Source organism: Brachionichthys hirsutus, unplaced genomic scaffold (assembly GCF_040956055.1).
Source record: "Brachionichthys hirsutus isolate HB-005 unplaced genomic scaffold, CSIRO-AGI_Bhir_v1 contig_992, whole genome shotgun sequence".
Classification (NCBI taxonomy): Eukaryota; Metazoa; Chordata; class Actinopteri; order Lophiiformes; family Brachionichthyidae; genus Brachionichthys; species Brachionichthys hirsutus.
Genome location: NW_027180484.1, coordinates 7,924 through 35,561, shown reverse-complemented (window position 1 = coordinate 35,561; position 27,638 = coordinate 7,924). Strand labels below are relative to the sequence as shown.

The 27,638-nt window shown below is 43.9% G+C and overlaps 1 protein-coding gene across 1 annotated transcript in view; it reads right to left on the bottom strand.

Annotated features, from left to right (window-relative positions):
* Positions 1–27,247, bottom strand: part of LOC137915383 (protein turtle homolog B-like) — a 33,723-nt gene extending 6,476 nt beyond the window's left edge. Inside the window, exons 1-18 of the mRNA XM_068758721.1 lie at positions 27,163–27,247; positions 26,608–26,805; positions 22,488–22,634; positions 17,189–17,340; positions 13,565–13,682; positions 10,622–10,763; positions 9,365–9,510; positions 8,225–8,367; positions 7,555–7,695; positions 7,355–7,474; positions 7,118–7,268; positions 6,194–6,317; positions 4,769–4,944; positions 3,343–3,569; positions 2,897–2,981; positions 2,622–2,783; positions 1,827–1,872; positions 124–210 (exon numbers count right to left, since the gene is read on the bottom strand). Coding sequence (XP_068614822.1) covers positions 124–210; positions 1,827–1,872; positions 2,622–2,783; positions 2,897–2,981; positions 3,343–3,569; positions 4,769–4,944; positions 6,194–6,317; positions 7,118–7,268; positions 7,355–7,474; positions 7,555–7,695; positions 8,225–8,367; positions 9,365–9,510; positions 10,622–10,763; positions 13,565–13,682; positions 17,189–17,340; positions 22,488–22,634; positions 26,608–26,805; positions 27,163–27,247 — 2,450 coding nt within the window. The remainder of the gene's footprint in view (positions 1–123; positions 211–1,826; positions 1,873–2,621; positions 2,784–2,896; positions 2,982–3,342; positions 3,570–4,768; positions 4,945–6,193; positions 6,318–7,117; positions 7,269–7,354; positions 7,475–7,554; positions 7,696–8,224; positions 8,368–9,364; positions 9,511–10,621; positions 10,764–13,564; positions 13,683–17,188; positions 17,341–22,487; positions 22,635–26,607; positions 26,806–27,162) is intronic.
* Positions 27,248–27,638: the final 391 nt, after the last annotated feature.

Here is a 27,638-nt window from a genome sequence, read left to right as displayed (position 1 = left end):
TAGGATGCATGAAGATCTGCACATGCAAATAGCAGTGGGCTTTCGCTACAATAATTAGCTGTCAGTTGATTTGTATGCAGTGTGTTAACCATGCAGCCAAGCCAGTGCAGTGCAGGCACTCACAGGGGGCTGGCAGGCGGGGGCAAGAAACTGCTCCTGGCAGGCTCATCCCAGCAGGGCTCTACCCCTGGCAAGGGGGTGAGAGGAGGCCTGCGATGGGAGAAAAACGACACGGGCCTGGTTTATCTTTGACTATGCCACTTGCAGGAAGGACTATGTGTGAACTACCTGTTCTGCCTGCCCGGACATTTTAAAGAAGCATATCTGACAATTTGCCTCCAGTTGCAGGGAAAAAACATTTATTCTGGAATGGGATTGACACAGATTAGTGTCACAAATGATCTTGGTTGAAGACAGAAATGAAGGCACAAATACACAAAAAGTTATAGACAGACACAGACAAATGCACGTATGTCGTGAGTATTGTACATTAAATGTGTCATCACGGTGTATCACCACAGCTTGCACTGATATTGGGTCACATAAATTCCATATTATTCCACAATATCTCAGTGGACAGCAATGCTTTGCAGGTTTCATTGTTTTCTTCCAGCTGGATGCAGCACACTCTTTTCCCAGTAGCCTTGGTTGTCTGTGGCTGACATCTCCAGTTCCAGTAAAGATTACCTGCCAGGGGAATGGGGATGCAGCCAATTGTCCAGGGACTACGAGCAAGACTTGTAATAGCATGTCACCTTTATTGTTATCATTTTCCTTGAGATTACGAAGGTCATCGTAATCAAGAAAGCCTTGGCCCTTTACTGTTTACATCAAACTGCCGTTATTCTTGTTTGTGCTATAATGGAACTGATAACTATTTCCCCCCCTTTCCTCTATTTTTACACTCTTTCCTCGTTCTGGCTCGGGTCTCCTTCCATTGGCTGTCATCTCCTCCAATGGTCTTAGCTCATTTTACCTTTTTTGGTAAAGGGCTCAGTCTTTTAACTTCCTTTTTCACGCAACTATTCTTCTTTGTGTTTTAGGACGCCTTTCCCTCTTCAATTTTTCTCGATCTTATTTAAAACACGCAGTATATAAAACATCTACTTTAACATTATTGAAAACTTTACCACTTGATTATTCTTATAAGCCTAATAGTGCTGCTTAATCATTTCATTGGCGTCTTGATTTCATATGTTACTTGTGTTGTGGCATTTCATGAACCTTCCTTGTTAATTATTCTTTCTATATCCTTCTTCTTAGTTTTCTTTTAAATGTGGACATTTCAACTTTATTGATGTTGACTGAGGGGATTTCAACTTTATTGACAAGCTGAACACAGACGCCACTATTTCACTGAGAATCATGCAGAAGGCCAAAAGTGTTTGAAGTTTTAAAATACCGATGGATCAAAAATGAATACACAAATTTAAGGTACATATGTAAAAAAAAGAAATATAAAATGCTGATTTAGCCGTTTGGAACTGTGCTTTCTGCCCATGAACCACTAGAGGCTGCTGAGTTATGTATTCTGCTACACCTATAGTTTAGCCTCATCATAGAAGCAGTTTGTTGAATCATCTGTTTGGGCGTCCCCTACATGCCTATTCATTTTGCAAACTTTTATAAATATTCAATCTCTCTATCAACCAGCTACCAGCTGCTTTAAAACCAACTTAACTGCTTGATGGCCTTACTGTCTCGTGTTGTTACAAAGCATGCCTCATCAGACTGTGCATGGGTAGAGATGAAGTGAGAAGTGCATTAACGCGCACACTGGCCGCCCAGAGGCAGAGTGCAGCGGCTCTGGTTTGGGCTTTACTTACGGTGACTCAATGCTTTTCCTGAAGTGTGTCACAGACAAGGGAGGATCTGTGAGGACAAAAACACTTTGATTCAGCATTTCCCCACTGAACGCTACAAGAAGTTACACACATGGATAAGTTATGAAAGCACGGGCACGAAACATCCTGCCCTCAAGGAAGACGCCCAGAATGAAATTACACCAAGACAAGTGATTCCACATTTCGTTTGTCTCCCTTTGTGGTTGTTTTTGTATGTTATTGTAAAAAAATTTTGTGTTTCTTGGTGTGTGTCTCCACTCTTCCCCCCCTGTCTGCATTTTTTTTTTTTCTATTTGTTGCAATTATCTCTACCAAGGAGGTTATGTTTTTGCAGGGTTTGTCTGTTTTTTAGCAGGATTACAAGGAAAAAAACACTGGATGGATCTTGAAAACAAGCTGAACATCTAACTTAAATCCCATTACATTTTGAGAACAATCTAGAAGCCTGCCTGGATAGAAAACAATCTGGATTTTTCCATTTACTTATAATGGATGCTTTAAATGAAAAATAAAAAAAATCATATCTTGTAAAATATGCATTCAATTGACTCACTAAAACCATTTATTTATTTGATCCAGAATGAGGTCAGGATTTTTTTTTAAATAGTAACATTGAAAACCCCAGATTCAAAAATCTCTAATTCTCTTTCTGGTCATTTTTGATTCTCTTTATGGTAGTTGTGAGTTGCTTTATTCATTATTAATCTCCGTATAGTTTTTTCCCACACATTCAAAGCCATTCAATAATGCATCCATGTTCGGCCGTGGGAGACTGACCTGGCTTTCGCTTGAGTTTGCGTCGGTGTTGCTTATTGACAAAGCAAGCTGCTAGAGTGCTAAAAAGTACTGCTGCAGCCAGAAAACATATAGTCGCCACAACACCCGCCACCACAGGCCGCGCCAGCCCTTCATCGGGCAACTCTGCTGGGGGGAAGGGATCTGCTGGGGCACAGGTAGAAAACAGAATTTAGTGACAAATCTATCCCTTAGGAAGGCAAAGCATTTCTGTGTGTTCTTCTATAAATATAAAACGTCTTTTTCAGGAAACTGACCAGTGCTGGACACTCCCACTACGTTGCTGCTCTCACTGATCAGGTCATCCATGACAGCCATCACTCTAAACTCATACCAGGACTCCTGCCAGAGAGGAGAAGCAAACACTCTTCTCTGCATCCACTCCACTGCGTCGTACGTTATTGTGTGATTGGGTTTGGAAATTGTGGTCTTATTACAATTTCATATGAAGAATTATAGTCTGCAGCCCAAAGATTATTACAATTAAATCAAAAATCTAAAAGGCTAAAATAATAAATCTTTTGCAATTGCAGTCTTTCAGTCATTTAAAATCACATCACATATGATACATTTGTTTTGGAAAACAAGAATCGCTTTATTTTGATCATATTATTTAGAATAGAATAGAAATATTTTATTCATCTCAGATCTGGGAAATTATTTCATTACAGCAGAAAAATATAAAAATGTGTACTTATCTAACCTGAACAAGGTCTCGAGCTACGAGCTCGGTTTCAGTAGATGGGATCAAGTCATCCAGAACCTCCCACCTCTCCCCCAGGCGAAACTCCATGATGTATCGGTCGATGGGCGAGGAGTGGTTTGCTGGAGGGAGCCACGTGAGGAGGACACCGTGCTGCGTGCGATTGGCTGTGAGGCACCGTGGTGGAGTAAGAAGCACCAGTGGTTCTGGGGTACCAAGAGGAGAGCCTGCGGGCCAGAGATGGCGCCCACACAACGAACAAAGAGGAAACGCATTCAGACATGACGGAAGCATAATAAGCATGTAAGCACTTCAAAACGTTACGTAACAGCTACTTGTTACTGTATTGAAAAATCAAGGATCAGCTCTATAAACGCTTAATAACAGATAATTAATACTTTAGTTAATATGATAACCTTTGATAAATGACTATCAGGCATTTTACATACTTCCACTGACAATGACTGGAAATAAAATGAAAAAAATTCAACAGCTCAATGAGTCATTTGGTCAATGAATAGTTAATAACATTTTGAGTAGGATTTAGGTTCAGGTTTGTAGCACCTGATATTGTACATGTACTTAAATATACTGTGAAATAACATTATATGATACACATAATGTGTACATGCAGTTTAACTTCCAGCCCAACCATTCCTCTATTGCTGCTCTCTGGGTGTGAGAATTAGGTCAGAACTTTGCAGGCCTCATTTATCCTTTGTTAAGCATTGTTTGTCGGTGATGCATAGCAGAATCTGGACCAACACTGAAAAATGTAACATAGTCATCATTGTGCGGAAATAACTGCCGTCAAGTCTCCTGGTAAATCTGCTTTCAAAAGCGTTTACAGATTTGAGCTCTCCACAACTTGGGATGCGTCCATGTTCAAGGACCTACTGCGTTTCACCAGGTGCCAGAGTCAGACCCCACGGACAGATGCTGTTTTAGATGGCGCTGAACAAGATGGCGGACTGAGGTTGTGATCGGTGCATGCCTTCCTGTTTCATCATATGTTGGAAAATCTAATAAACCGTTCTCTATTCGCGCCATCTTTTGCTGAAACATCGATTTTAAACACCAGGCACCTCATTCACTTTCAATTCACACATAGTAGCACACAATGCCTGAAACGGCGACGCGTCCTTGAGCAATGAAAGCGCAGAAGAATCTGAAAGAACTCTTCATTTACTAATGCTGCGTATCTCTCTCACAGGAAATACGTTTACTTGTTCATTCAGAGAACACTATTTAGAGAGATTGTATTAAGAAACATCTCGTGCTGACGTCCCTCCTTCCATATGAAAAGGGCCCTTCCTATACATTAATTTAAACATCACCAGAGGGCAGCATCTTTCTTTACCGCTTCTCATCTTAGTCTAAAGATTCACTGCGGCTCTGTAAGCGAAGTCAAGAAGCAGCAACTCACCCGCAGTGTGGACTGTCACAACTTCGCTGAACGGACCTGTGCCCAGTTTGTTTTGTGCCAACACACTGAACTGGTACTCTGTCCCAGGCTCCAGGCCTGGCACCACCAGCCAGGTCTGAGCACCAGAAACAGGCATGGAATGCCAGTCATGAGGACCAAAGTCTGTTCTCTTTGACCTAATAACAGGAATGAGGCAGAAAAACAGAGAAATAGGTAGGAATTAAGGGTAAGCCTAAATAATACTGAATAGTGTCCTGTTGCTTGGACATAAATCAGTATTGCGCCGTACCTGGATTCTTTAAACCTCATATGTGGACATAAATTTTCTCCGAAACTACGTCACGATAAAAGATGATTCTTTGTTTTTACACTCCTCAGGTCCCACTCAGCCCAAATAGCCAAGATAAATTAAAAATACAAGACTTCGCGTCTTAGGAGGTTAAAGGTCAGGTTACTAAAATTATTTTGTTATGGCTTCAAATTAAAATCCAACTTTAGAAATGCATCCATATGATCTTTATTTATGCTACAAGGAAATGACCAATGGAAAAGCAAACTCAGAACAAGGAGGCAAACAATTTAAAAAATATTTTGGCTCAGTTTGAGAAACCTTTATCTTGAAATTCGTCAGATTTATATTGTGATAAATAACAACATAAAAACTTTGGCCCTGCTTGACTGATTTATGTGAGTCCGGTCTTTGTTCATTTTAGTGACAATGTTGTTGTTTTCTAGTTTTAAATGGTTGATAGCCTGCTTAAAAAGTGCAGTAAGGCCTGTTAGGGCAACATGACCGGTCATCACGCCACCGGCAGCTGGTCATTGGCATGTTGGAGGCAGGACAGTCCACCAGCCGAGGGGTGAACACTCACAAGTCCAACAGTTCAGCTACAGCAGCCTTATGCAAGCAGGAGGGAAAACAACAGATCACATAAAGAACCAGAACCAGAATCGATATATCCGCCTGCTGCAGTCCATGAAGCGAATTAGTGCTGTAATCACCGCTGATGGGGTTAGTAATTAGTGATTGTGATGCATTTATGGTGCTTGGGATGTTGCTGTTGTTTCTGTTCGTTTTGGTCGCTGATTAAATCAATGTAATCATTAAAAGGAACAAAATGCCGTCACTAGTTTCAGGTGACATAAAACAAAAAAAGAAAAAGAAAAATCACTGCTGCACATTTTTTAAAACCCTTGCGTGAGTGCATGCATGCTGCTTTTTGTTTTCGTGCAGCTGCCGGTTAATTCTTTCAGCTTCCACCTTTCCGGTCAATAATTTTCTAACCCTTAATTTCAAGCCTTCCTGTCATTTGCTTATTTATTTGTGCTTTCGCGCTGGTAAATTCGGCAACACTGACAGACATAAACCGAGGTGAACATCTGCAGATTGATGCCATTGATTCAGAGTTAAGTGAGAGCACTCACACTGGGCCGAACCACACAGAGAACGTCTGTTCGAAGCCTCCGTCATAGCCTGGCTCCCAGGACACATTAGCAGAGGTCGTAGAGGGCAGTACATGGATATTGCCGGGAGCGTGTGGGCTGGTGCCTAAGTGGTTTAAGGAGACAGAGAACGGGAACAGCATTTAAGAGCATGAGCACCAATTTACTTAACGGATATTAAACTACTTACAATTGTTGTTTAATATAACATACAGTCATAACATGATTTAAAAAAGATAAAATAATGCATAGATTTTATTCACATAACTGGTCCTTTTAATCCCAGCTTTATTCCGAGCGTGCAGCATCTTGTGTCTACCTGCTCTTGGTGGATAAAGTGATGCAGGATGAGGTGGTGACCAGACTCAGGTCGAGTTCAGGAGTAGCACCGCTGTCTGCAGCTCCGCTCAGCCCACCCACATAACAGCTGTGCTGTGTGGCCCGAGGCCAGTGACGCCTCGCTGGCATTAAAGTAAGACCTATGAGCACGGTCTGAGAAGCACAGCTGTCTCCACCACCCTGTGACACCTGTCAGCTGAGGGCCGGTCACATGGCGGCACTCAGCCAGCTGTGTGAGGGTATGAGGGCTCCATAGACGCCGGGGCAACGGGTGACTGGGGCTGATTTAATAATAATTATATTATGTAAAACCTAACAACAATAGCTCCCTGGTTCCTTAATTCAAGACATCAGAAGAATCCACACTGAAGCTACAGATTCCATCGTAAATGATTTTTCTTTTTTTTTTTGTAGATTAAGTCTAATTACATTTGAACAGTGATGAAAGAGAAGTTAGGCAGAAGTGAGAGGCTTGAGGTCTGGCGGAACGAAATGATCCTGAAAGGTAAATTTGGATGAAATAAAATGAGTCGAGGCGCAGCGAGCACGGGGCCCGGTTTTTGGTACCGATGACGAGGATGCGCGTGCTGGCAGTGATGCTTGTGACCACATTGGTGGCTACGCACTCCCATTCTCCGTGGTCCTCTTTGCCGAGGGACAGGAACTGTAAGCTGCCACTGGGTAGGATGTTGTGCTTACTCTTGCTTGGCTTGCCCACCTTCAATGGAGAAGTTACAGCAGCTTGGTTAAGACGTTTCAGCACAGGTGACCAGGGAAACAGGACTAGGAGTTTGACTACTGCACCTTTCTCCAGGTGATGCTTGGGATATCAGGGTCTCCAGAAGCAGCACAGGGGATAACTAGCTCTCTCCCAGCCTCCTGGCGGTACTCCCCCCCAGGCCTCACATTAAAGTAAGGGGGATCCTGCAGGGACGCCAGACAATCATCACATCATTTACTGTTATAATGTGCAGATCACGAACTCAGCACGAGCAGCGGTGCACCTTTAGCACCAAAGTGGCAGGGGGGGACATGCCCATGGTACCCAGGGCGTTGTAAGGCACGCAGGTGTATGTGCCCAGGGAGTCTTCTGTAGCCTCCGCCACACGGATACTTCCATCTGCCATCAGGCTCCAACCAGGGTACTACAGGAGAAGGGGGCAATGGAAATGCTTGACTTGGGGAAAAACACGAGAAAACAAAAATACCTCTCAGATTAACGAGAAGCAAATGAAAGCACTAATCGAAACGTTTCTGAATCAGCCATAGGTGCAGCAGTGGAAACAGAACATTTAACATAGGTAAAATAAACAATGCTGTAATGTTAAGATAATAAAAAGATCCACTTAATACTGAAGCCAGGACTTGAAGTAACAAAAGTAGAAGCACTCATTCTATAGACGCATGTGAGTGATATGTTACAGCTAACTCCAATATTAGTGATGCAGTTAGGCTAATGTAAGCAGCATTGTAGCTGGTTCCCGACCTGTGGGCCAGGCCCATCCAACGGTCACAAGACAAATCAGATCATAATGGAGTAGAAAGAAGGACATGTTTCTTTTATTCTATCATCTTTATCTTTTTGATGAAATATTAGAAACATTGACTTTACCTGTTTGTGACCAGAAAACGTGAAAGCGTGCAAGAAACTAACACAAACACAAACTGGCTAACCTTCTCCACCCTGAGAGGATAGCCGTCTTTCTCCCACTTCACTGATGTCGCAGGTGGGTTGGCGTCCACGGGGCAGCGGATGATGCCTGGCAGTTTCCGTGGAACATAAATGACCGGTGGCATGCTGATCACTCGAGCAGGGTCTGGAAGCAGAGGAAAGCTCAGTCATAGTGAAGGAGGATATAAAATCGATCAAATGCATCATATAATCAAATGTTTGCTCTGAATGTATTAACAAATGCACTTCTCAGGAACGATCACTGTCACAAACAGGATGTGTTTGCTCATTTTTAGGGCTCGAAGCAAAGGATGTTTTTCTTTTGAGAATATTAAGAGATCAATTTGAAGAAGAAAAAAAAACATTGACAGAAACATTTTTGAGACTGTTGTTTTGCAGCTTGCAGAGGCCAACACACCACAGAAACCAGCGTCATCACAATGTGAGACTTGCTGTTTTTAATTTAAATTAGCAGATTTACACCATAACATTTATTGATTCATACTTTCATGATGACTGACCGGAGAAAAAACTTTAAATATAATTTAAGTATTCATAACCTGGGAATGTGGATGAGGTTCTTGATAAATAAATAAAGGCCTGCAGTGCGTTCTGCATGCAGCATCCTGGCCACTGGATTAATCGTGGTCGGCTGTATTTGAGGCCAGAGATGAAAGCTGTGCTTGCAGAGCTGACTCCTTCAGCTCCCACACAAAGCGCAGCGCAGTAACAAATGACCAGCAGCAACTTGGGAGCAAATTAGCTCAAGGGCCGAGGAGGAAACGTCAGATGGCCAGGAGCGGCTCTTTTCTCTCTCATCGGTCCGAACTGATGAGCGAGAAGTTTGTTGTTTCATGTAGGCAGAGGCAGATTCATGAGCTCTTGTGTGCGCGCAGAGGTGGGCTTGTGTAAACAGCGTGAAACGGATGATAATTACACACAGCAGGCAAACATGAATAGATAATCATATCACTTAAAAGCACGCAGAATGTGAAAAGAGACTCTCTGCATCCTGACCATCACATCTGACCTTGACATCAAGGTTTGCGTTTCAGCTTAAGAACGCAGCAGCCTCACAGACGAGCAGCCTCCACGCCGCTGTGCCATCTCCCCCTCCACTTTGTTGCCATAGAAACACTCACACTGAACAGTCAGGTAGGCTGAGGCTGAAGGCGAGATGCCGAGGCTGTTGCTCGGACTGCAGGTGTATTTCCCGTCGTCCTCCGGCTTGACCCGGAAGATGATCAGGCTGCCATCAATGAGAATGCGAACTCGGAGCTTCAGATCACTGCAGGAAATCACAGATGTCAAATGCTCAAGCACATATATATATACACACAGTACACAGAACAGAGAGAGAGAGAGAGAGAGAGAGAGAGAGCAAGAGAGAGGGGATTTAAATGAAGTGCATCAAGGTGCCATAAGAGAGCAGCAGAGAGTCAAACAGCGCTTTATCACTGGCAAGGGATGTCTAAAATAAATACTTGCACTTTATAAAGTAGGGCTTGAAGAAATTAATGACCAGTTTTATCAATATATTAAAGTAATAGTAGATTTTATTCAGAGATAGATCTAATACAGGCCATAAAGATTCATCTGACTGGAACATAAAAACCCAATGAACCCTGCATAGGTCTTTATAGATGGACGAGTAACATTTACAGCTGAAGGATTATCAAAGAGAGCGTCGCAGAATAGCTTCAACCTGTTGTTCATATCAATGGCTTTTAACTCTCCTCTAAATCATTAAGGATTGGTGCAAAATTGATTAAATCAAATGAGATCATTTCATGAGCAGACCTCTGCCTTATTGTGTATCATTCATCCATCATTCCACCCATCCACCCATCCGTCCACCCACCCATCCATCCATCCGTCCATCCATCCACCCATCCATCCATCCATCCATCCATCCACCCATCCATCCATCTATCCATCCATCCATCCACCCACCCATCCACCCATCCATCCATCCACCCATCCATCCACCCACCCATCCACCCATCCATCCATCCATCCATCCACCCACCCTTTGCCTGCTGTAAACCCACAAAGGGCCTGGGTATGTTTGGGATCATCACTGCATGAGAGGCATGTGATGACACAAGGCCTGAGTCGAGTCATCGGAGTGAACTAACTCGCCTGGCACTGTCCAGACGGACCCCCACCAGGGTCATGTTTACTGCCTCTGGGGCCTCAGTGGGATAGGGCACCAGCACACACACACTCTGAGAGTCATACATATCACATAAGCATTGTGCGGCCTGCGTGAGGCTGCTTGAAATGACTGCGCCTCTAAACAAGGCCTTAAAGTCTGCCCCCCCCCCCCCCCCCCTCGGCTGACACTGGGTGGAGCCGTTGCAGCGACAGCACAGAGGTGAACCTGATCATAACTTTACTTCTTGAAGTAGACGTTGTCCTCCTCCCAGAACCAGGTGTAGGTCAGATTTCCAGGATACGCCTCTGCTTGGCAGGTGAAGAGTGCATTCTGGGATATGTTGACAGTGATGTTTTCCGGTGGAGAGACGATGTAGGGAGGCCCTGCGAGAAGCACAAACACATGGTTTGTGTTGGTGACAGAGCAGTCTGCTATTTCAGGGCTGAAACAACAGTATGCTTTCATCAGGATGAATGTCACACACAGCAGCACAAAGAAACACAGCGTCCAACAGCCACTCTTTACTGAGCTCTAGTTTTGGTCTCTGTTTGGAAGAAAGAAGAGGCATTAAATGTTTTTTGCGACAAAGATAGTGAAATAAAAACTTTAATGAGCGACTTCTTTAGAGTCATTTGATCAATTATTTTTACATCCTTTAGGCTGACCGCCAGTTATCCACTAATTAAATTTGAACTTCAATTACATTTTTATCTCTATTTATCTTTATTAGAGCAAAATATAGAACACTTTATGAAAACCACCTGTTTTTAGACGGGATGCTTCAAACTAGTGAATAAAATATTTACATAAGACTTTTGAAAGATCGATCTGTGAATTCACCTCAACCTGGACTCACATTTACTATCAATAGTGTGTATTATCAATATCACATCACATCACCTCACTTTGTATCACTGGACTGACCTCATCTAGCTCTCGTTTAAAATATTTACAATGTTACAAACATTTATATAATGTAAAATGAAAATCTGACAAACAATAAAAAAAACATTAATTATAATAATAATATAAAAATAAATTATAATTTATGCATAATTTAACCAGTTGGGTGAAATACACAAAAAGTACACTTTAAACATGAGGTATCACTTGACGAGCAGGAAATTAAAGGTACGAACTCATACATCCTTAAAGACACGGGTTTGAGGAAGAGCATTCCCATTAGTTTACAATAAATCGCCGCCATCTGATGTACGATGAGGGAAAGCAGGCAGCTCCTGCATCACGCCCTTAACAGCGGGGAGAGGCGGAGCTTATGCGTGCTTCACACTGTAAACTTCTCATCCCCTGTAGTACTCTATTTGCTCCCAAAGCAGCAGAGGCCATGAAAGGTAAGCTGTCTTTTATGAGAGGATCCAGATACAAGCCCCCCCCCTGGTTCTTCTCCCGTCGGCGTGCACCGCTCCAAGCATCAGGTGGGACCGCTGACGGCCTTGTGTGTAGGTGTCTCACAAAACAATTAAAAACCGATCACCGCAGTGAGAATTAGGACTCCTAGGATATCTGCGTGCTACTTCTACTCATGCCCTCTGCTTTGGTCACCAGATTTTAGTCACTCTTCAACCTTTACTTTGGTGTTTCTTGCATTGCAAAGCATCATTATGGTGTTAATATGATAGAAGATAATAAAGTTTGTGCCGCAGCAACGGAGACGCAAACAGCAGCCTGACTATGCAAACAGCGGAGGATAAAAATAGCAACATGCTCTCATCACATTGATCTACAGTGAGTATAACACTTTATTATAGCACAAGCCTATAATCATTTCACACACAACAAATGTTATGTTGGGATAAATAGCTCAATCAGTCAAACATGATGCAATAAATCTGCAAATTAAATCCCTAACAAATCAGCAATAATGAAATTTAAGAAATAACTTGAAATTGATTGTGCCAAAAAAAAAATTATACTTCAACTGTTTGCTGATTTTATTCATCCTGTAAGACAAAACGTCAAAAGCAGCACTTTTATCATCTTGAAAATAGCACGGACGTTTCTGTGTTTCTGTTCCTCAGTGATGATCTTTGGGTTTGTTGACCAGACAAGACAAGGAATTTAAACATAGAACTCCGACCTCTGGGAAGATCGAATGGGGTGATTCCAATTCCTGAGACTTTACTTAAATATTATTACGACAATCAGAAAACAAATGTTCAAGAATAATGTTGAAATGTATTCTTGCAATTTATTATAATTAACATAAAAGACACTGTGTCTCATCAGCCTGCTGCATATTTAATGCCAGCTAATGTGCTATGGCTGCATCTCTGAGGTGATTTAGAAATCTATCAAATGATTTAACACGAGGTTTGGCTTGGGCTTTGATCACAAACCCAAACCCACATAATTTTAAGTGCAGCGATCTCTCAGCTGCTTCACAATTTTAGGCGCCCCCGTCAGCCGAAGCTGAATGTCCACAGCTGACCTGTCACTACGACAGCGTGCTGTAGCATGAGCAGGTCCACTGGAGGCTGCAGCCTTAATGCAGTGGCATCACATGCACGACTGGCTACACTATTCACTAGGTTACAACGCAATGATTTTTTAATGTGTATTAGGATTGAGAGTGCATGCATATTCACTAGACTACAAAGAGAGGAGCAATTCCCCTGCTCCGTTTGCCCCCAACATAAGTCAGCCATTACAATAGACCCAACTCCAGCATAAAAGCAAGAGGCCTTTGCTTTCTTGTTAAACACGGAGCCTGCTTCTCTCCCTCCAGCCAGCAGCATCAGCAGACTGAGAGAAAGTGGAGGCTGGCATCACATCCGTCGATCTGATCTGTGTCTCGCAGAGAGCCGAGTTAATGGAGCGGAGACAGACAGTGACGTTCTCCTAGACAGAGCCTGTCTTGCACGCATGCCTCTGCAGAAGAGCGCACACACAAACGCACACAGAGAGGGCCCCAGACGGCGCTGTTGACTGACTCACAAGGTGTGTTACATACACACATCAGCCCAGCAGAGGCGTGCATGGCTCTGCTTTTCATCGCAGTCACTTCCTTCAAGCAGAAGGAACGTTTTGCCATTTTAGCGTTGTAAACGCAGTCATTTGACCAAAAAAGCAACAAGTTTCCATTCGAAGATCTGGGGCAGATATATTTGTCAGCAACACAGGAAAACGCTCTGGAGAGGTCCTGTTGGATTGGTGCAGACAGTACCTTGAACCAGCAGACGGGTCGTGTGGAGCACCTCGCCCTGGTCACTGTAGGCTCGACACGTGTACGCGCCTCTGTCATCTCTAGTGATGCCGAGGATGGTTAGGCTGCCGTCATGTACCTGTGGTCGCAGGCAGGACAAACAGATGAACGTCAACCCTGTGGCACTGTAAAAGCATCCAAACCTCACTGCTTTCAGAGTCTTAAATACATGCTGAAAGAAAATATTCAGTTCTGATGGTCAGATAAAAAGAGGGCATGAAGACACCCCCCCCCCCCCCCCCGAGGAACTCAGGTAATCTGTATCGGATATTTTTCAGTACTCTTTATAACAGCTACATTCAAATAATCAATTTGTGAATTAATTGAAAGGTTGAACTGGGAGGTTACGCCCCTAAATGTAAAACAGTTTTTTTTATTTTGGCGTGTGTGAGTTTTATTCTGGGGTTGTAGCTCTTTAAATTCTGCACACCTGCATTTAATACTTATTAGCAATACTGATTCAACCAACAGACGAAATGTATGAAGTTTTGTCCTTAGAGCTGGAGCCTAATGCAGGTGATGTAAGTAAGGAGGGGGGGGGGGACAGGACGCCCATTCATCACACGGAAGACACACGGACTGAAATTATCACGGCACCTATTACATTACACGGTTTCAGACTGAAGGGGGATGCCGCAGGATCGTGCACGGCATGATAGCATGCGCTGACTTCAGTCACACATCTATATCAGGAGCAGATATAGAGTGACATACAATAGTGGCTCGAATTTGTACACAAACGCAGTATTTTTATGAATATACTTCATAACATTCCACCGTTGCATGATGGGATGCATAGATATGTAGCATCCTCTGTGTTGTAAGAAACACTTCTGCTTCATAAACGGCATCAGATGCATCATGAGTGGCTTTAATAATGTGCAGGGCCGACTCTCTTGGCGACCTTGGCGAGGTGGAAGTTGCTGCGTGTCCCAGTGTGCAGCCAATGATGAGAACTAATAAGAGGTGAAGAAACACGCTCATAAATTATGCAACATGTTGTGAGAGCCTCTGTCCATTCAAGTCACACACAGCTGTAGTCTGACCATTCATGCATCTGAGGGGGGGGGGGCTGCAGAATTATTCCTATTCATCTGTCTTTCAAACGGTTTACAGGCCAACAGATGAGACTAGTCGACCAACCCGGAGCGACATTTCACATTTAAGGCAAATAATCAGCACTCAGATTGGGTTTTGGTTTTGGTTTTCCTCTGCCGCCCATACGAGGCGTGAGTTATGACATCATGTCAGTACTGTGAACTTGGAAAGCCTTCAGAGATGCGGAGTGCTGCAAGCCGTCTTTTGCTCGCTGCTAAACGCCCACTAGACATGAACAGATCAAATGTCGATGGACCAGCCCTCACAAGCTACCGAGACGCTTGTCTGTCCGGGGCGGTCAAACGAGGACGGGTTGATCAAACACTTATCAAGTCCATCGCTGCATCACTCGGAGCTGGTCACACTGAATTTGTTTGCGTTTTTTCAGGCTCTCTTCTCCTCTCATCTATGTAGGTTTGCAAGGTCTCAACTCCCATTGATTCAACTTTGCTTGCTAAGTTTTTTACTACAATGACATCTTTAAAGTGGACCTCAACCTAAATCAATCACAATAGAATGTGCAACGGATCAAATGAATGCAAGTCTTACAGTTAGGGACATGCAGCGATGAGCTCGGTGGCCTCGTAAGACATGAAACACAAAAGGCTCTGATATGTCACGGTCATCTGTCCGATCCAATACGTTCTGTGCCAGAGCTGCACATCCGCAGTAAATGAGCCGAAGAAGAAGAAGAAGAAGCCGTCGAGAATGCGAGAGAAGACGGAATCTCAACGTCACTTCACAGACACCTCCAGAGAGACTGACGGCGGGCTCTGAGACAGCAGGACACTGCTGCTCTATTCCTGTTTGCTTTATTGCGCTTCTGATTTGAGTGCACTTTGGGGAAGACCCTTGTCCTCCCACGCAGCCTTCAGGCATGTTGTTCACAACTGTTTTGTTCCGTGTCTTTGTTTTATGGTTCTTCCCCCCCCCCCCCCCCCCGTGCAAATAAACAAAGCAATAAAGAACAGTAAAGAGAGGAGGCGGAGGATTCCTCCTCTGAAAACATCTCTGTGACATTCCTGCCTTTTTCCATGACGTCTCCATGGATCGGAGCTTGTGGGTGGACAAATATAGCCCCCCGCTGTCTTCCCACTGCTACAAGGAGCCCCCCCCCCCCCCCCCCCCAGTTTGAACTTCTCCTTACTTGAACATAGACTGGAAGCAGGAAGCTGGATGAGGAAAACGCAATGCTCTAAAATCGGTGTCAATCAGCAAAGCTGGCGAGACACGGCTTTTGATCCTGGCTGGTGATTTTCATTTTTTGTGTGACATATAGAGAGAAGAGGGAGATTAGCAATGCATCTCAATGCTATCTAATCATGTAAGAAGGGCTGAGCGATCAAAGAGGAGAGTGGAAGAAGAGATGGTGGAGCAAAAGGGATACGAGGACGAGGAAGCAGCCTTCAGTTTACTCTTCTGCTTGTTCCTTTCACTTCAGTCAGCACATGAAGGCAATGCATAGAAAAAAAACATCCATGTTTCAAAGAATTCCAAAAACTATTCTAAGCAGTTTAAAAGTGCTCCTGAAGTGTTCCTGCACTTGCTTGGCCCAAGAGTTCCTTCAGAACTGTTTATAATAAGCTGCTGTGATTCCATTTGCTGCTTACCTTGACCTGCCCTACTTCAGATTCCTTCTTTTGGGAGAACGATTCCTGACGATGACGACAGTGAAGATGTTGCATTTGAAGCGCTCGCTCCAGTTTCACTAGATGAGCAGGTGGCGATGACGCTTTGTGGTAGCAAAGGTCTCTGTGCATTATCATCCGTCGATGCTCTCAGTGTCTGTGAGTCATCCGTAACGCAGCGGCGTGTTAAATGTCTCGTATTCTGTGCAGCTAACGCCGCGAACCTTTACAGCTGATTGTGTATGTGAGTGTAAGTGAGACATTTCGCTGCCATTACATCATGCTGAGGTGGTGCCAGAAATAATCGTGTCGTCCGTCTACTTTGGGAGTTTATCCACAGGAACACAAATGATGCATCGACAGAGAATAACTGCTCAGAGACGTGAGCTGTGATGCCAGCGGCTGTTTTTAGCATTGTCTAAGTGATTCAAGATGAACAGTCTTTTCATCAAGGGACTACACGGGTGTCGTCGGTGCGTTTAATGCCTCACGCTCGGCTGTGACTGGTTACAGGGCTGGTTGATTGAGTGGATTTTGTAGATTGTTCCAGGACCTGATGGGTCACACTGTTCAAAGCACTGAGTTTAAGCTTGGTCTCTAACCTGGCCCCCTTGGCTTTTTCCTTTCTCCACTTCAAATGCGGACACAGACAACTGGATATGGAAGTGTCTTGGAAAAGTGTTTTGAAGATCACGGATACGGAAGAAGGAATCAGTAAAAAGTGAAGCGGTGATGAGGCACAACACGAGATATATTGTCCTTGTACTGTTTTCATTTGAAATCAGATTCTGTTTCCATAGTGGTTTGCAGAGTGCATCTTACATATTGAGGGTTGTAAAACCAGCACTGCCGTTCTTACCGAGTATTTTGCGTTGGTTGCAAGCTCCTCCCCTTCCCGCAGCCAGCTGATGGTTGGTTTTGGATTTCCCTGGGCAGAGCAGCTAAGCAGAGTGCTTCCCCCTTCCTTTGCTTCCACATATTGTGGTGGCGTCGCTGTGAAGGAAGGCGGGGCTGTGAAGGAGAGCAAAACGAAACATTTGGACACATGTCATTTCCACTGTCCTCAGAAATGTCCACTTCAGTTTGAACGGCTGGGTTCACATTTGTATTTGCAGCCATGATAGCAGCTCTGTGATGAGCAACGTCAGAGGAGAGGGAATAGGGTGAAGGCTCCGCCATGATCGGCGCACCCGGAGCAGTTGGGGGGGGGGGGGGGTCAAGGGCACCTCGGCAGAATTTGGTAAAGTTTTTCATAAATCTCCACACTTTGAAAATACAAATTTGCAAACTGATGGGCAGGAGGAAAGTGCTTTTAAAGTCCCAGAGGGTTCTTTTGTTGCAGCACCATCCTTGATCAAAGGGACAAAAAAAAACAGCTAACTGGCACTTTTCAACTCTTCAAATCCATGGTTCTGGCCCATTCCTACAATGCATGGAACAATTGTGCGTTTGACAAATGAGGCAGGATGGTCTCTTGGGAAAAGAACAGTCTTGGAGAAAAAAAAAAAAAAGAAAGTGGTGTTGCCACATTTTCCTGAAGCTGCCAGACTCTAGAAAAGCTTAAGAAACCACTTAGCAACATCACTGCGCCTCCACCTGATGCTTCTGAGCCTCGCCAGGAGCCACGAGGGAGCTCTTCACCATCTACTGCAGGCCAATCTGCTGCAGCTTCCTCAGACAGCTGCTTCCAGCGTTTCAACATGATATTTTGATTATAAATAGAGGCAGTGTGTTTAAAGGCCCGCCACACAAGTGGGTCACCGCTCGCCGCTGGGAGTGCTGCCATGCTTCCGACTGCACACAAGCACCTGGCATGGAGTAAACAAATCACCTCATTAGCACATTTAGGCGTCTGCCTGTCCACGCCGGCCTCTCCGTCTCCGACGCTCACTGCATTGTATCCTGCAGTGGATTAATCGAGGCCCCGACATCATGCACGACTGGTTTGCTTATGTCACGCTCGTATCGTGTGTTCACGACACTAAATGGATCGCTGGACATGATTTTATTTATGAAGGGGAAACCGTCTGCAGTTCAGTGTGGGCTTGAGCGGCAGAATGAGATGTCTGGTTCTCAGCGATCTGACTGGTTTGGTACTGTACCTTACTGTATTTAAGGGGAGTTTACAGGTACCTTAACTTGAGAGTTAATTTTTCTGCTTGCGCGCTACATTTTTAACAGAAATGTCTTTATATTTGCATTTTCGAAGGTCTTGTCAATTGAGTCGATCCTTTTTATTTTGCACCATTAAATGCTTTCCTGAAGATTATCTACCTAAATGATGACGATCCACTTTGTTTTTCTCTGCTTAAGTTCTACATTGACATTCCAACTGAATACATCATTGAATGGCAGTAATCGTTTAATTAGGTATTCCAACTTTACTGTTATACAAACACTTCATGATGCTCACCTTTTGCACAAAAAAGACAGTATCCACGAGATAGCTATCGGTAGCTATTTTACACAGGTAATTGTGTCTGCTTGAGCAAACAATGTGTGTAATTCTAATTTTGCTTCTACTCTACTGGAGTATTTCTGTGTTCTGCCACATTAAGAACAGCAAACATCTGTCTGACAACTTTAGTTACAAGCTAATTGCAACTTTGAATAGACGAAACCATCTCATCAAATCCACGTTGGCTTGTCTGGCCTAATAAAGGAAATAAAGGAAGCCAATAAATAAATATCAATCAGTATATAATTTCCTTTAATCCTCTATATGCATTTAGCTGATTTAGGAATTCTCAGCATTGAAGTTCACTTGTAATTAGGGACTTTACATTGTGGTGCCGGCGTCTTCATTTTGACAACACAAACTCCTTCTCAGGGGACCAATCATAGATTGACAGGAAGTAGGTGGAACACATGGCGGCGAGAACGGCTGCTATGTTAGGAGCTGTTTCACACCATCGGGTACAGCTCATCATGGTGGAAGCGTCACTGCAGCTCGGAAGACAGGGAGTTACTCCACCAAGAAGCATCGCTGTGTCGCCCTATACTTACTCTAACTTTGCATCATAAAAAACATTTGAAGATCCTGTTCTGCTGCCGCTTTCCTTTGTAGACCGTACAGCTGATCAACAGACGGCCTGGATGCATTCGCTGTAATTTGTTCTCCAACTGTGAGCATCTGCATCATTGTATTCCCTCAATTTAGTCTTTTCTTGTCTCTGCTCCTGGGAGAATAAAACTACATAAAGTACGCGTTCTTCATTAGTCTCGAATGTGTAACTCATGTTTGAGTAGAAACTGTTCAGGAGAGATGAAAAACAGGAGACTGATGTTTATTGCAATTAATAAAACGACACTGACTTCCTGTGCGGCTGTGGCTCAGTTGGTAGAGCGCGACGTCCAATGACCAATAGGTCAGCGGTTCGGATCTCGCCTCCGATTGTCCACATGTCGAAGTGTCGGTGGGTTAATCGCTCCCAGTGGGCCTGGCAGTGCCTTTGACGGAAGCAGTCGCAGTGTTTGAATGGGTGAATGCGAGGCTTTGTAAAGCGCTATATACGTGCAGTTCATTAACCATTTCCTCACTGAGCCACAATTCTATTATGGTCAGATTAGAATAACCCATAAAGCCTTTATATAAAAAAGAAGGAAAAAAAACATGTTTAGTATTTTCTCACATCCTTCCTATGGTTCAATGAACCATAACACATCAGAGACTGACATAAGACCTCCTCAACCAGTACAAAACCATCAGTACATGATCATCCACTGGTTAAATGGGCAGTTCATGTTATTTTGGATATATGCTATGGGGAAGATCAGTTTACAAATGGAAAAACACAACAAAAAATCAAAACATATAAAAAGGAAAAACTAATTATCATCATTGAATTTAAATGTACAGTTTGGTAAAGAAAAGTCATGACCTGAACATTACACTGATTACATGCATGCTGAATGTATGTCTCTTTTTATGCTGTCATTTCAAAATAAGCTTTTTCACATATGGCAGGATGAGTTCCGTTGTGCTTCGTGTAGACGTTTAACAAAGAGACGAGTGAAAGTGCATGTCCACTGGTGTTTTTTTGATCTCTATAGAACCTCACCAAAGATGAAGGGCGAAGAGAGGGGAACGACAGGAGAGAACAGATGAGCGAGAGGAGAGGATGGGACGGCGGCACACAGAGAGAGAGTGTCCTTAGTGTCTTTTTTTGGGGCAGGAGGCCTTGCCATCTGACACCTGCCACTGAGTGGGCACAAATTCCCCTGTCCGCTTGGCAGGAAATGAAGGCCAATAAACAGGAACTCAAAGGAGTAATGTATGCAAATACCAACAGCCAAAGGAAATGGGTGCCTGTGGTGTCTGTGCGGAGGCCAGACAAAAATGGCACCTGCTTCCCTCACAGACACCCATTTAGAGGACAGCAGTAGTATAAAGTCTTCATAGGAATTCCCTTTTTAGATATCTAGACCCTGGAACAACTGCTGCTTTTGTTTTCCATGAACGTCTGTCTATAAATTCAAATAGCCACCCAAGGAAAACGACTGGCTGTACCACTACACCTCCCAGGCTCTCTGTATCTCTGAATGTCGACTGGCATGAGGTTGCATAGAATGCCATCACTTAATATGCAAAATACACATGACATTCAGGGATATTATTAGTTCTGCTGCAGCCCTAGGAGCTCAGCTTCGGTTCCAAGGACTGATAGGAGGGGAGGGCTGCAGAACAGTGAGGGAGGGAGGGAGGAATGAAGAAGTTGACTTTAAGAAGACTACAGAGGGGCGGCATGCATACGCAACAAAACGCACACGATTCCCTCAGATGCTCTAACAAGCAGCACGAGAGGCGTGCAGGTGAGGTTGACCTATTCACACTGCAGCGGAGGCTTCAGCCAGCAGACGGAGATCTCACTCATTCATGTGCAAACGCAGAGTTGATGTAAGTGTGGTGGATGAGGAAGAAGAAGAAGAGAACTGTTCTCCTTAAACACCTGCTGATATTAACCAGGAACAAAACACCTGCTGATATTAACCAGTTGCAGAGAATTAAATTAAAGTTGTGTTGCAGAAAGAATATACTTGATTTCTCTTTAAAAAATAATATTTTTAAAACACTTTTCTGAAAACAGATAGAGGGGCTAAATACACATAGGCATGATTTTCTCTCTGCAACGATGCACCTCACATAGGTTTCTCTAAGCAACCGGGACATTCCTGGGAAATGCAAAGGTGCAGATTTGTTTTCTGCCCGGTCATCAGTTTTATAGGTCTCAGACTATCACAGTCAATCCCTGATGGAACCACCTTAAACAGGACAGAATCAATTCCCCGCCCCTAGCCGGCCACTCATCCCTTTATACTCAAGGCCTTTTCAAGGAGTTGCAGGAATGATCTGAAAGTAAAAGAGCGCCTAACCTTCACTTATTCATTTGTGCAGGAAGCCATCAATGGTAGACAACTAGATCAGGGAGGGACTCTGCATTTTGTTACGCAGGATCAGTAACTGATGAGATGTTTTTAGGCTGGAAACTTACAATTAGTGTCTTTATTTTTCTTTAGCACCAAATAATACATGAACCGCACAAGACAAGATCACATCATCAATTTGAGTCTATATATTAAAGTGCTCCAAGCAAGAAATGTTGTCACATTAAAATCAGTCAGAATATTGTAATATTTTCAAATATACTGTTTATATAAAATTGTAATGACAAGAAGGGGTAAAAATGACATAATTTTGCAGCAGCATTGTCTCCTCGTGTCCAACTAGCCCACATATATTTACAAAGACCTAGAAAGTAAGAGATCATTGGGAACAAAGCAGAGGCTGAAACCACAAAATAGAAATGATGAATCAATCATCTTGAATCAAGGCTTGATGATTCACTAAATTCCTTAAAACTAAATTATGGATGAGAAAAAGGAAAAAAAAGATGCTAAAGACAGAGTACATAAAGGCACCTGTCATTATAAACCGAATGCATGCAAAGATAGCTGAACGGAAATTAAAAAAACGTTTGAGAAATAAATGATGTGATCAAACTCCATGTAGAGAAGAAGCTTGTGCCTGCTTGTGCTTTTAACCGTGAGATGACTGAGACATAGTACCTAAAATGCCCTCTGGATGCATGGTTGATTTCATATTGCGCTTTCTCATCTCCATAGGCTCTAGCATCTATGCTCCAGATCAGGCAGCTCACCATTTACTGTGAGGTGCACCCAGCTGCCATTGTGGAAGGTGTCGTACTGTTGCTCCAGCATCAGGACCCTGCACTCATACCAGCCCTGGTCCTCAGAGCGCGCCGGGTTAATCTGCAGGGAGGCCTTCCCATGAAGAGTGGCTCTTCCTGGGGACAGAGGGGACAAAAAAAGAACAACACTCAATTAGTCTCTCTCATATGTGTGTGTGTCAATTAAAAACGTTGTTTTCCATTGTTATTAGTGTTGATTTGGGTGTTTATAGAGGGCCAGAACAGATTAAATTGTTTTCAGTTATTTTATAAGGGAAGAATTGATTTAACATACAAATGATTTGAGTTATGAACTCAGTCTAGGAACAAATTGTACCCGTATGTCAAGGTATTACTCTATAAAAAACTGTATATCCATCTCCTCATCTCGTCTCTGCGAGCCAGCAGGTAAACATAGTCCTGAACCCACCATCTACCGAGCTTTATTAGTTGTATCCATAAAACTACCTGGCAGCCATGTTTTCAGATGGATTAAAATTAAGTATTTAGTGTGACTGTGGAATAAAAAAAAAAAGGTCAGCCTTCTACTTCATAGAATTAATCTATTACTTATAAAACATCTCCACTGCTTTTTTTTTTTCACTCGAAGGCTGTGGATAAATTGGAATTCTAAAAGGAGGAAATCACAAGGGATGAGAGAAGTTCAGAAAACCAGGCCTGGCGAAATCTTCAGCTGCTAAGCCGTCTGTCTTGGAGCCACCAGCCCGCTGCTCACATGGCTGCCTCTGACAGACTGAAACGGTCCCTCAGACGGGGCCTTTTTACAGACTTTTATCTGCAGCTGTTCTGTAGCTCTGGTTCCTTTAACTGTAGATTGACAGTCGCTGCACTGATGCTGATTGTGGGATGAATTGCTCTAGCAGCAACGTGTATAAATGCAACAGACAGATTCCCTAATCGTTCGCTTGCTGCCGTCGTTGGGGTGGGAAAACGGACTTTTTTTTGTGTGAGCAGAAAATCAATGCAGCAAAGTGGAAGAGAGAAGAGCAGGGATTGCAGGCTTGCAGTTTAAAAAAAAAAGGTAAGTTGTCTTTGAAAAGTCAGGTCTATTTTTGCCTGGACATTGAAGTGCTGACTGAGGGGGTGGGCGTTGGCGTGAAGGGATCAACCTCTGTCTCCATTTGTCAGAGAGTGAGAGGCTGCTGCTGTAAACAGAGTTAACAGCAGCGTAGCTACATCAGCACCGGCCTCCAGGGCAGCACGCCACTTACACAGCGCAGACGTCTGTCGACTGTGAACGGAGCCGACGCCTTGCTCAGATCACATCGCGCGCTACGTCAGATGTGACAGCTTTGAAGAAGAAACACTAAAAGGGACAAAGTTGGCAGACATGGCGACAACTCCAAGCCTGAAAGAGCTGTGCTTAAAGAAGGTAAACATAAAGCTGGATATCTACGCTTTGATTACATTACCATTAATATAATTAACTCCGAACAAAGTGACTAAAAAGTAAAACTATTTTATTTTAAAACTAAGGCTTTGCCTGCTAAGCTGGCATCTCATCCAGGGTGTACCGCTCCTCTCACCCATAGTCAGCTGGGATAGGATCCAGCAAGGTGGATAAGTGGCTGTTAATGGATGGATGAAGGTCCTCCACTGCACAAATTGTTATTAAAATCAGTTATCTGGCAATCAAAGAAATAAGGAAGGAAATTAAGTGGGCAATTTTATCAACTTATTCATCTCTCAGTGGTGCGAATAATAATACATTAAAAGTTAGAAACAATTCTGTGATAAATACTATGAATTTAATGGCAACACAGTTTGGACATCAAGTCAGATCATGCTTTGACCACGGTGATTCCCATTACGAGGCAGGATACTGACAAACTGCTATCAAATGCAACCTATCCAACCTCCTGTTTGCTTTGTTTCAGATAGTCAGATGTCATTTTCTAACGGCAAAGGGGGGAGTGAAGAGGAAGAGGACAGAAAGAGTGAGAGAAGAACTACAGTAAGTGAGAGGGGGGAAAAAATGGACAGGAAGTAGGTCAAAATCAGGGATGGTTTAACTGAGAACTAAAAAGAAAGCACTTGATTCCAAAAGGAAAATGTGCATGAGAGCCAGCAGGAAGGTCTGATCTTAGATCTGAACCTGGGTCTCCTGGGCCTCCCTTTTCTAAGTTGGAGATATTGTAGCTGCTACTGCTACTACAGTCTAGAGGAATAAAGCAAATAGCAAAGCCATAAAAAGCCCTGGTTCCTCCATTATTCTGCAGGTCCACATCATGGTTTACACCTTACTCTGATAAGAAGAGCACCATAGAATCGTGTAGGACATAGGCCAGTAATGCATCACATACATATCTGCTGTATAGTATTTCTACACAGGATGTTCTCTAATAGCTTTTTACCAAGTACAATGATCTGAACTAAAAAAGAAATCCTGAGCTGCACGTCTGAATTACAAGCCTGGACAAAATGATGGCTTCACTCGAGTTAAAAGCTGCAATCTGTGTTACTGCACACACAACCAAACTATTCTCTTCACAGTGAGTACAGCATCCGTGGATTATCTGCTCTGATTTAGCAGCAGCTGTGCGATGGAATAATCTTACATTTAGAGACTTTTTTATGAATTTCATTCATAGTGAGAGAAAACAATTCATGGATTCATCCCAAATAAAGTCCAGTCCAGCATCGTGGTAATGTTCTCACCATGCACACGCAGTCCCCAGAACAAACTTTAATCTGTGCAATGAGACTGGCCATATTCCCACTGCATCTGCTCACGACCCCCCCACTGTGGATTTGACACTACACCGCAGAGGCCCACTAAAGCCCCAGTGAGCAGAGTGGAGTGTGGTGCTGTCGGAAGCACCATTCCTTTGGCCCCTGCTGCTAGTCGAGAGGTGACAGTAAACAGTGAACTGCCCCAGCAGCCTGTAGTACGACTCCACCTCCTCCCTTTGGTTTCATGATGCCGTGATGCTTTCAGTCTCTCAGCGCTGTAACATTACATGATGATTTAATGGTTTACAGAATGATTGCGGATATGCATGTGCCCGGTTTATGTGAGGCTGCTATTTCCACTGAGATAAAGGGCTGACAAAGACGCAGTGTATTAACCACAGAGACACGCTACTCTCTGTTATAGGGAAATAAGACAGATTACACACAGCAGCAGAAAATGACGAGTGTTTATGAATGTGATTGTTCCATTACAACAAGGTTATTTCCTTTCCTGTAGTTTTTCAGAGGAATAGGGCTTATGGGAGCTTTTATCTTTTACAGTATTGATTAGAAAATCAATGTCGGAATAATGAATATGAATCTAAAACCAGGACAAATCAAGCCTGGCGGTGAGGAAACATTACAAAAGCTACAGCATAACTAAAGCTCACTAATTAGCACAGACTGAACAGGTACTGATGTTAGATTAGTGCGGTTCAGAGGTGCATGCATGCAGCTGGTTCTCCCTGGTTCCAGTGCCAAGCTAATCCATCCACCCATCCATCCACCCAGGTCCTGTTTCATGCCAAGATGCTTCTAACTGATTAGCCCTTGTTGCACAGAGATCATGTGGGAGTGCAGAATTAACGGCCTCTCTCTTTACTGTCCACTTTTTTTTTTTTTGCACTGTCTGCATTAACACCGTTCCAGGGTGTGGTTTTACTAGCAAGTCGGTGTTCCGCACAGACGTCTAAAGTATAACACAAAAGCATTGGTGTATGACGTGACATTTTGGATATGGTACCGACCAGCACTTTGCAACGAAACATGGTAATAACAATCATTTACCTTCCCTGCAACACGGTTTAAGCCACCCACTGCTGGGAGGCACGGGAGCTCCTGGGCCATGCAGCTAAATCCACATTTTCTTTCCTGATTTAGCTGTCTACTAGCACAAGCTGGCTTTTTAAAGGTCCCACATTTGTGCTGCACTCATAAAGTGTCAGCTTGACTCTACTGTTAGCTTAAAGAAGACCAGTGATCGCCACTACCTTTGTAGCTCTTATGCAGAAAGGTGAGGTGAAGTGCAGCAGTCACATAAAAACTATCAATCAAACTGCATTATTTAATTTGCTGGATTAATTTGCCATATTTTGGCCACAAGCAGACATCTTACCAGTGTATTCTGGATCCACATGTGGAGGGTAGAAGCGGAAGTTGATGAAGAAGGGAATAGGCACTCCGAACTTGAACCACTCCACCACATAGGAAGGCTGCTGGCCATCCAGGGGAGGGGACGCGTCACACCCCAGGATCACGCTCTCACCTGCACGCGCCGTCACAAACCGGGGCTCCTCTCTCACTCCGTGGGCACCTGACAGGCAAGAGAAGCGGCCCATTAGTAAACGTGCAGGGCTTGTCTCAGGATGACGTGCAAGAGAACAACACACACACACGAGTCCAAATCCATGCACGACTCCAGCAGGACAAGCGGAAGAACTGCAAAGTCAACCAAGACTACTGTGTAAACATTAAAAGTAAATAATGGCAAAATGATTTAAAACTCTGTGATGCGCTGGCGACGCATTCGGGGTGTGCACCCCCCCGCCTCTCGTCCATTGCAAACTGGGATAGGCTGCAGCCACTCCCTTGACCAGCAAAGTGGAAAAATAGATGGATAGACAAATTAAAACTACATATTGCTACATGGACTACACCGCAGAAACAACACAGAGATCTTTCCTCATCCCTCCATAGAACAGCCTTTCATCATCCGCCGCCTGCATCTGTTGGCGAGCGTTGGCCGGCGGTGCCATACTGTCCTGTAAAGCTGCCTGCTGCTCAGATAGGCTTTGCTAGGAGCGCTACCAGGGCCTGGCGTTCAGCCACAAAGGGTCCAGGCATGCTGGCGAGTGTTCGCCTGTCAGATAACTGGAAGGTCGGCAGACCTGCTTCTGCAAAATGCTCACTCTGGGAATGGATTTCCTCCACCTGCCACCCCCCGCTTTTATTGAACCGGTTGCGTCTCCACTGTCAGATCAAGCATGACCACGCACCCTCGCCCCAGGGGGGGGGGGGAATCACTTCAGGGATCAGGGGACGTGCTGATGTATCACTCCAGAGAAGCACCATCTGAATAACTTAACACTTTCATTAGCAGGGCTGTTACAAAAGGGTCAAAAAGATTGGGACATCCAGGTATTATGG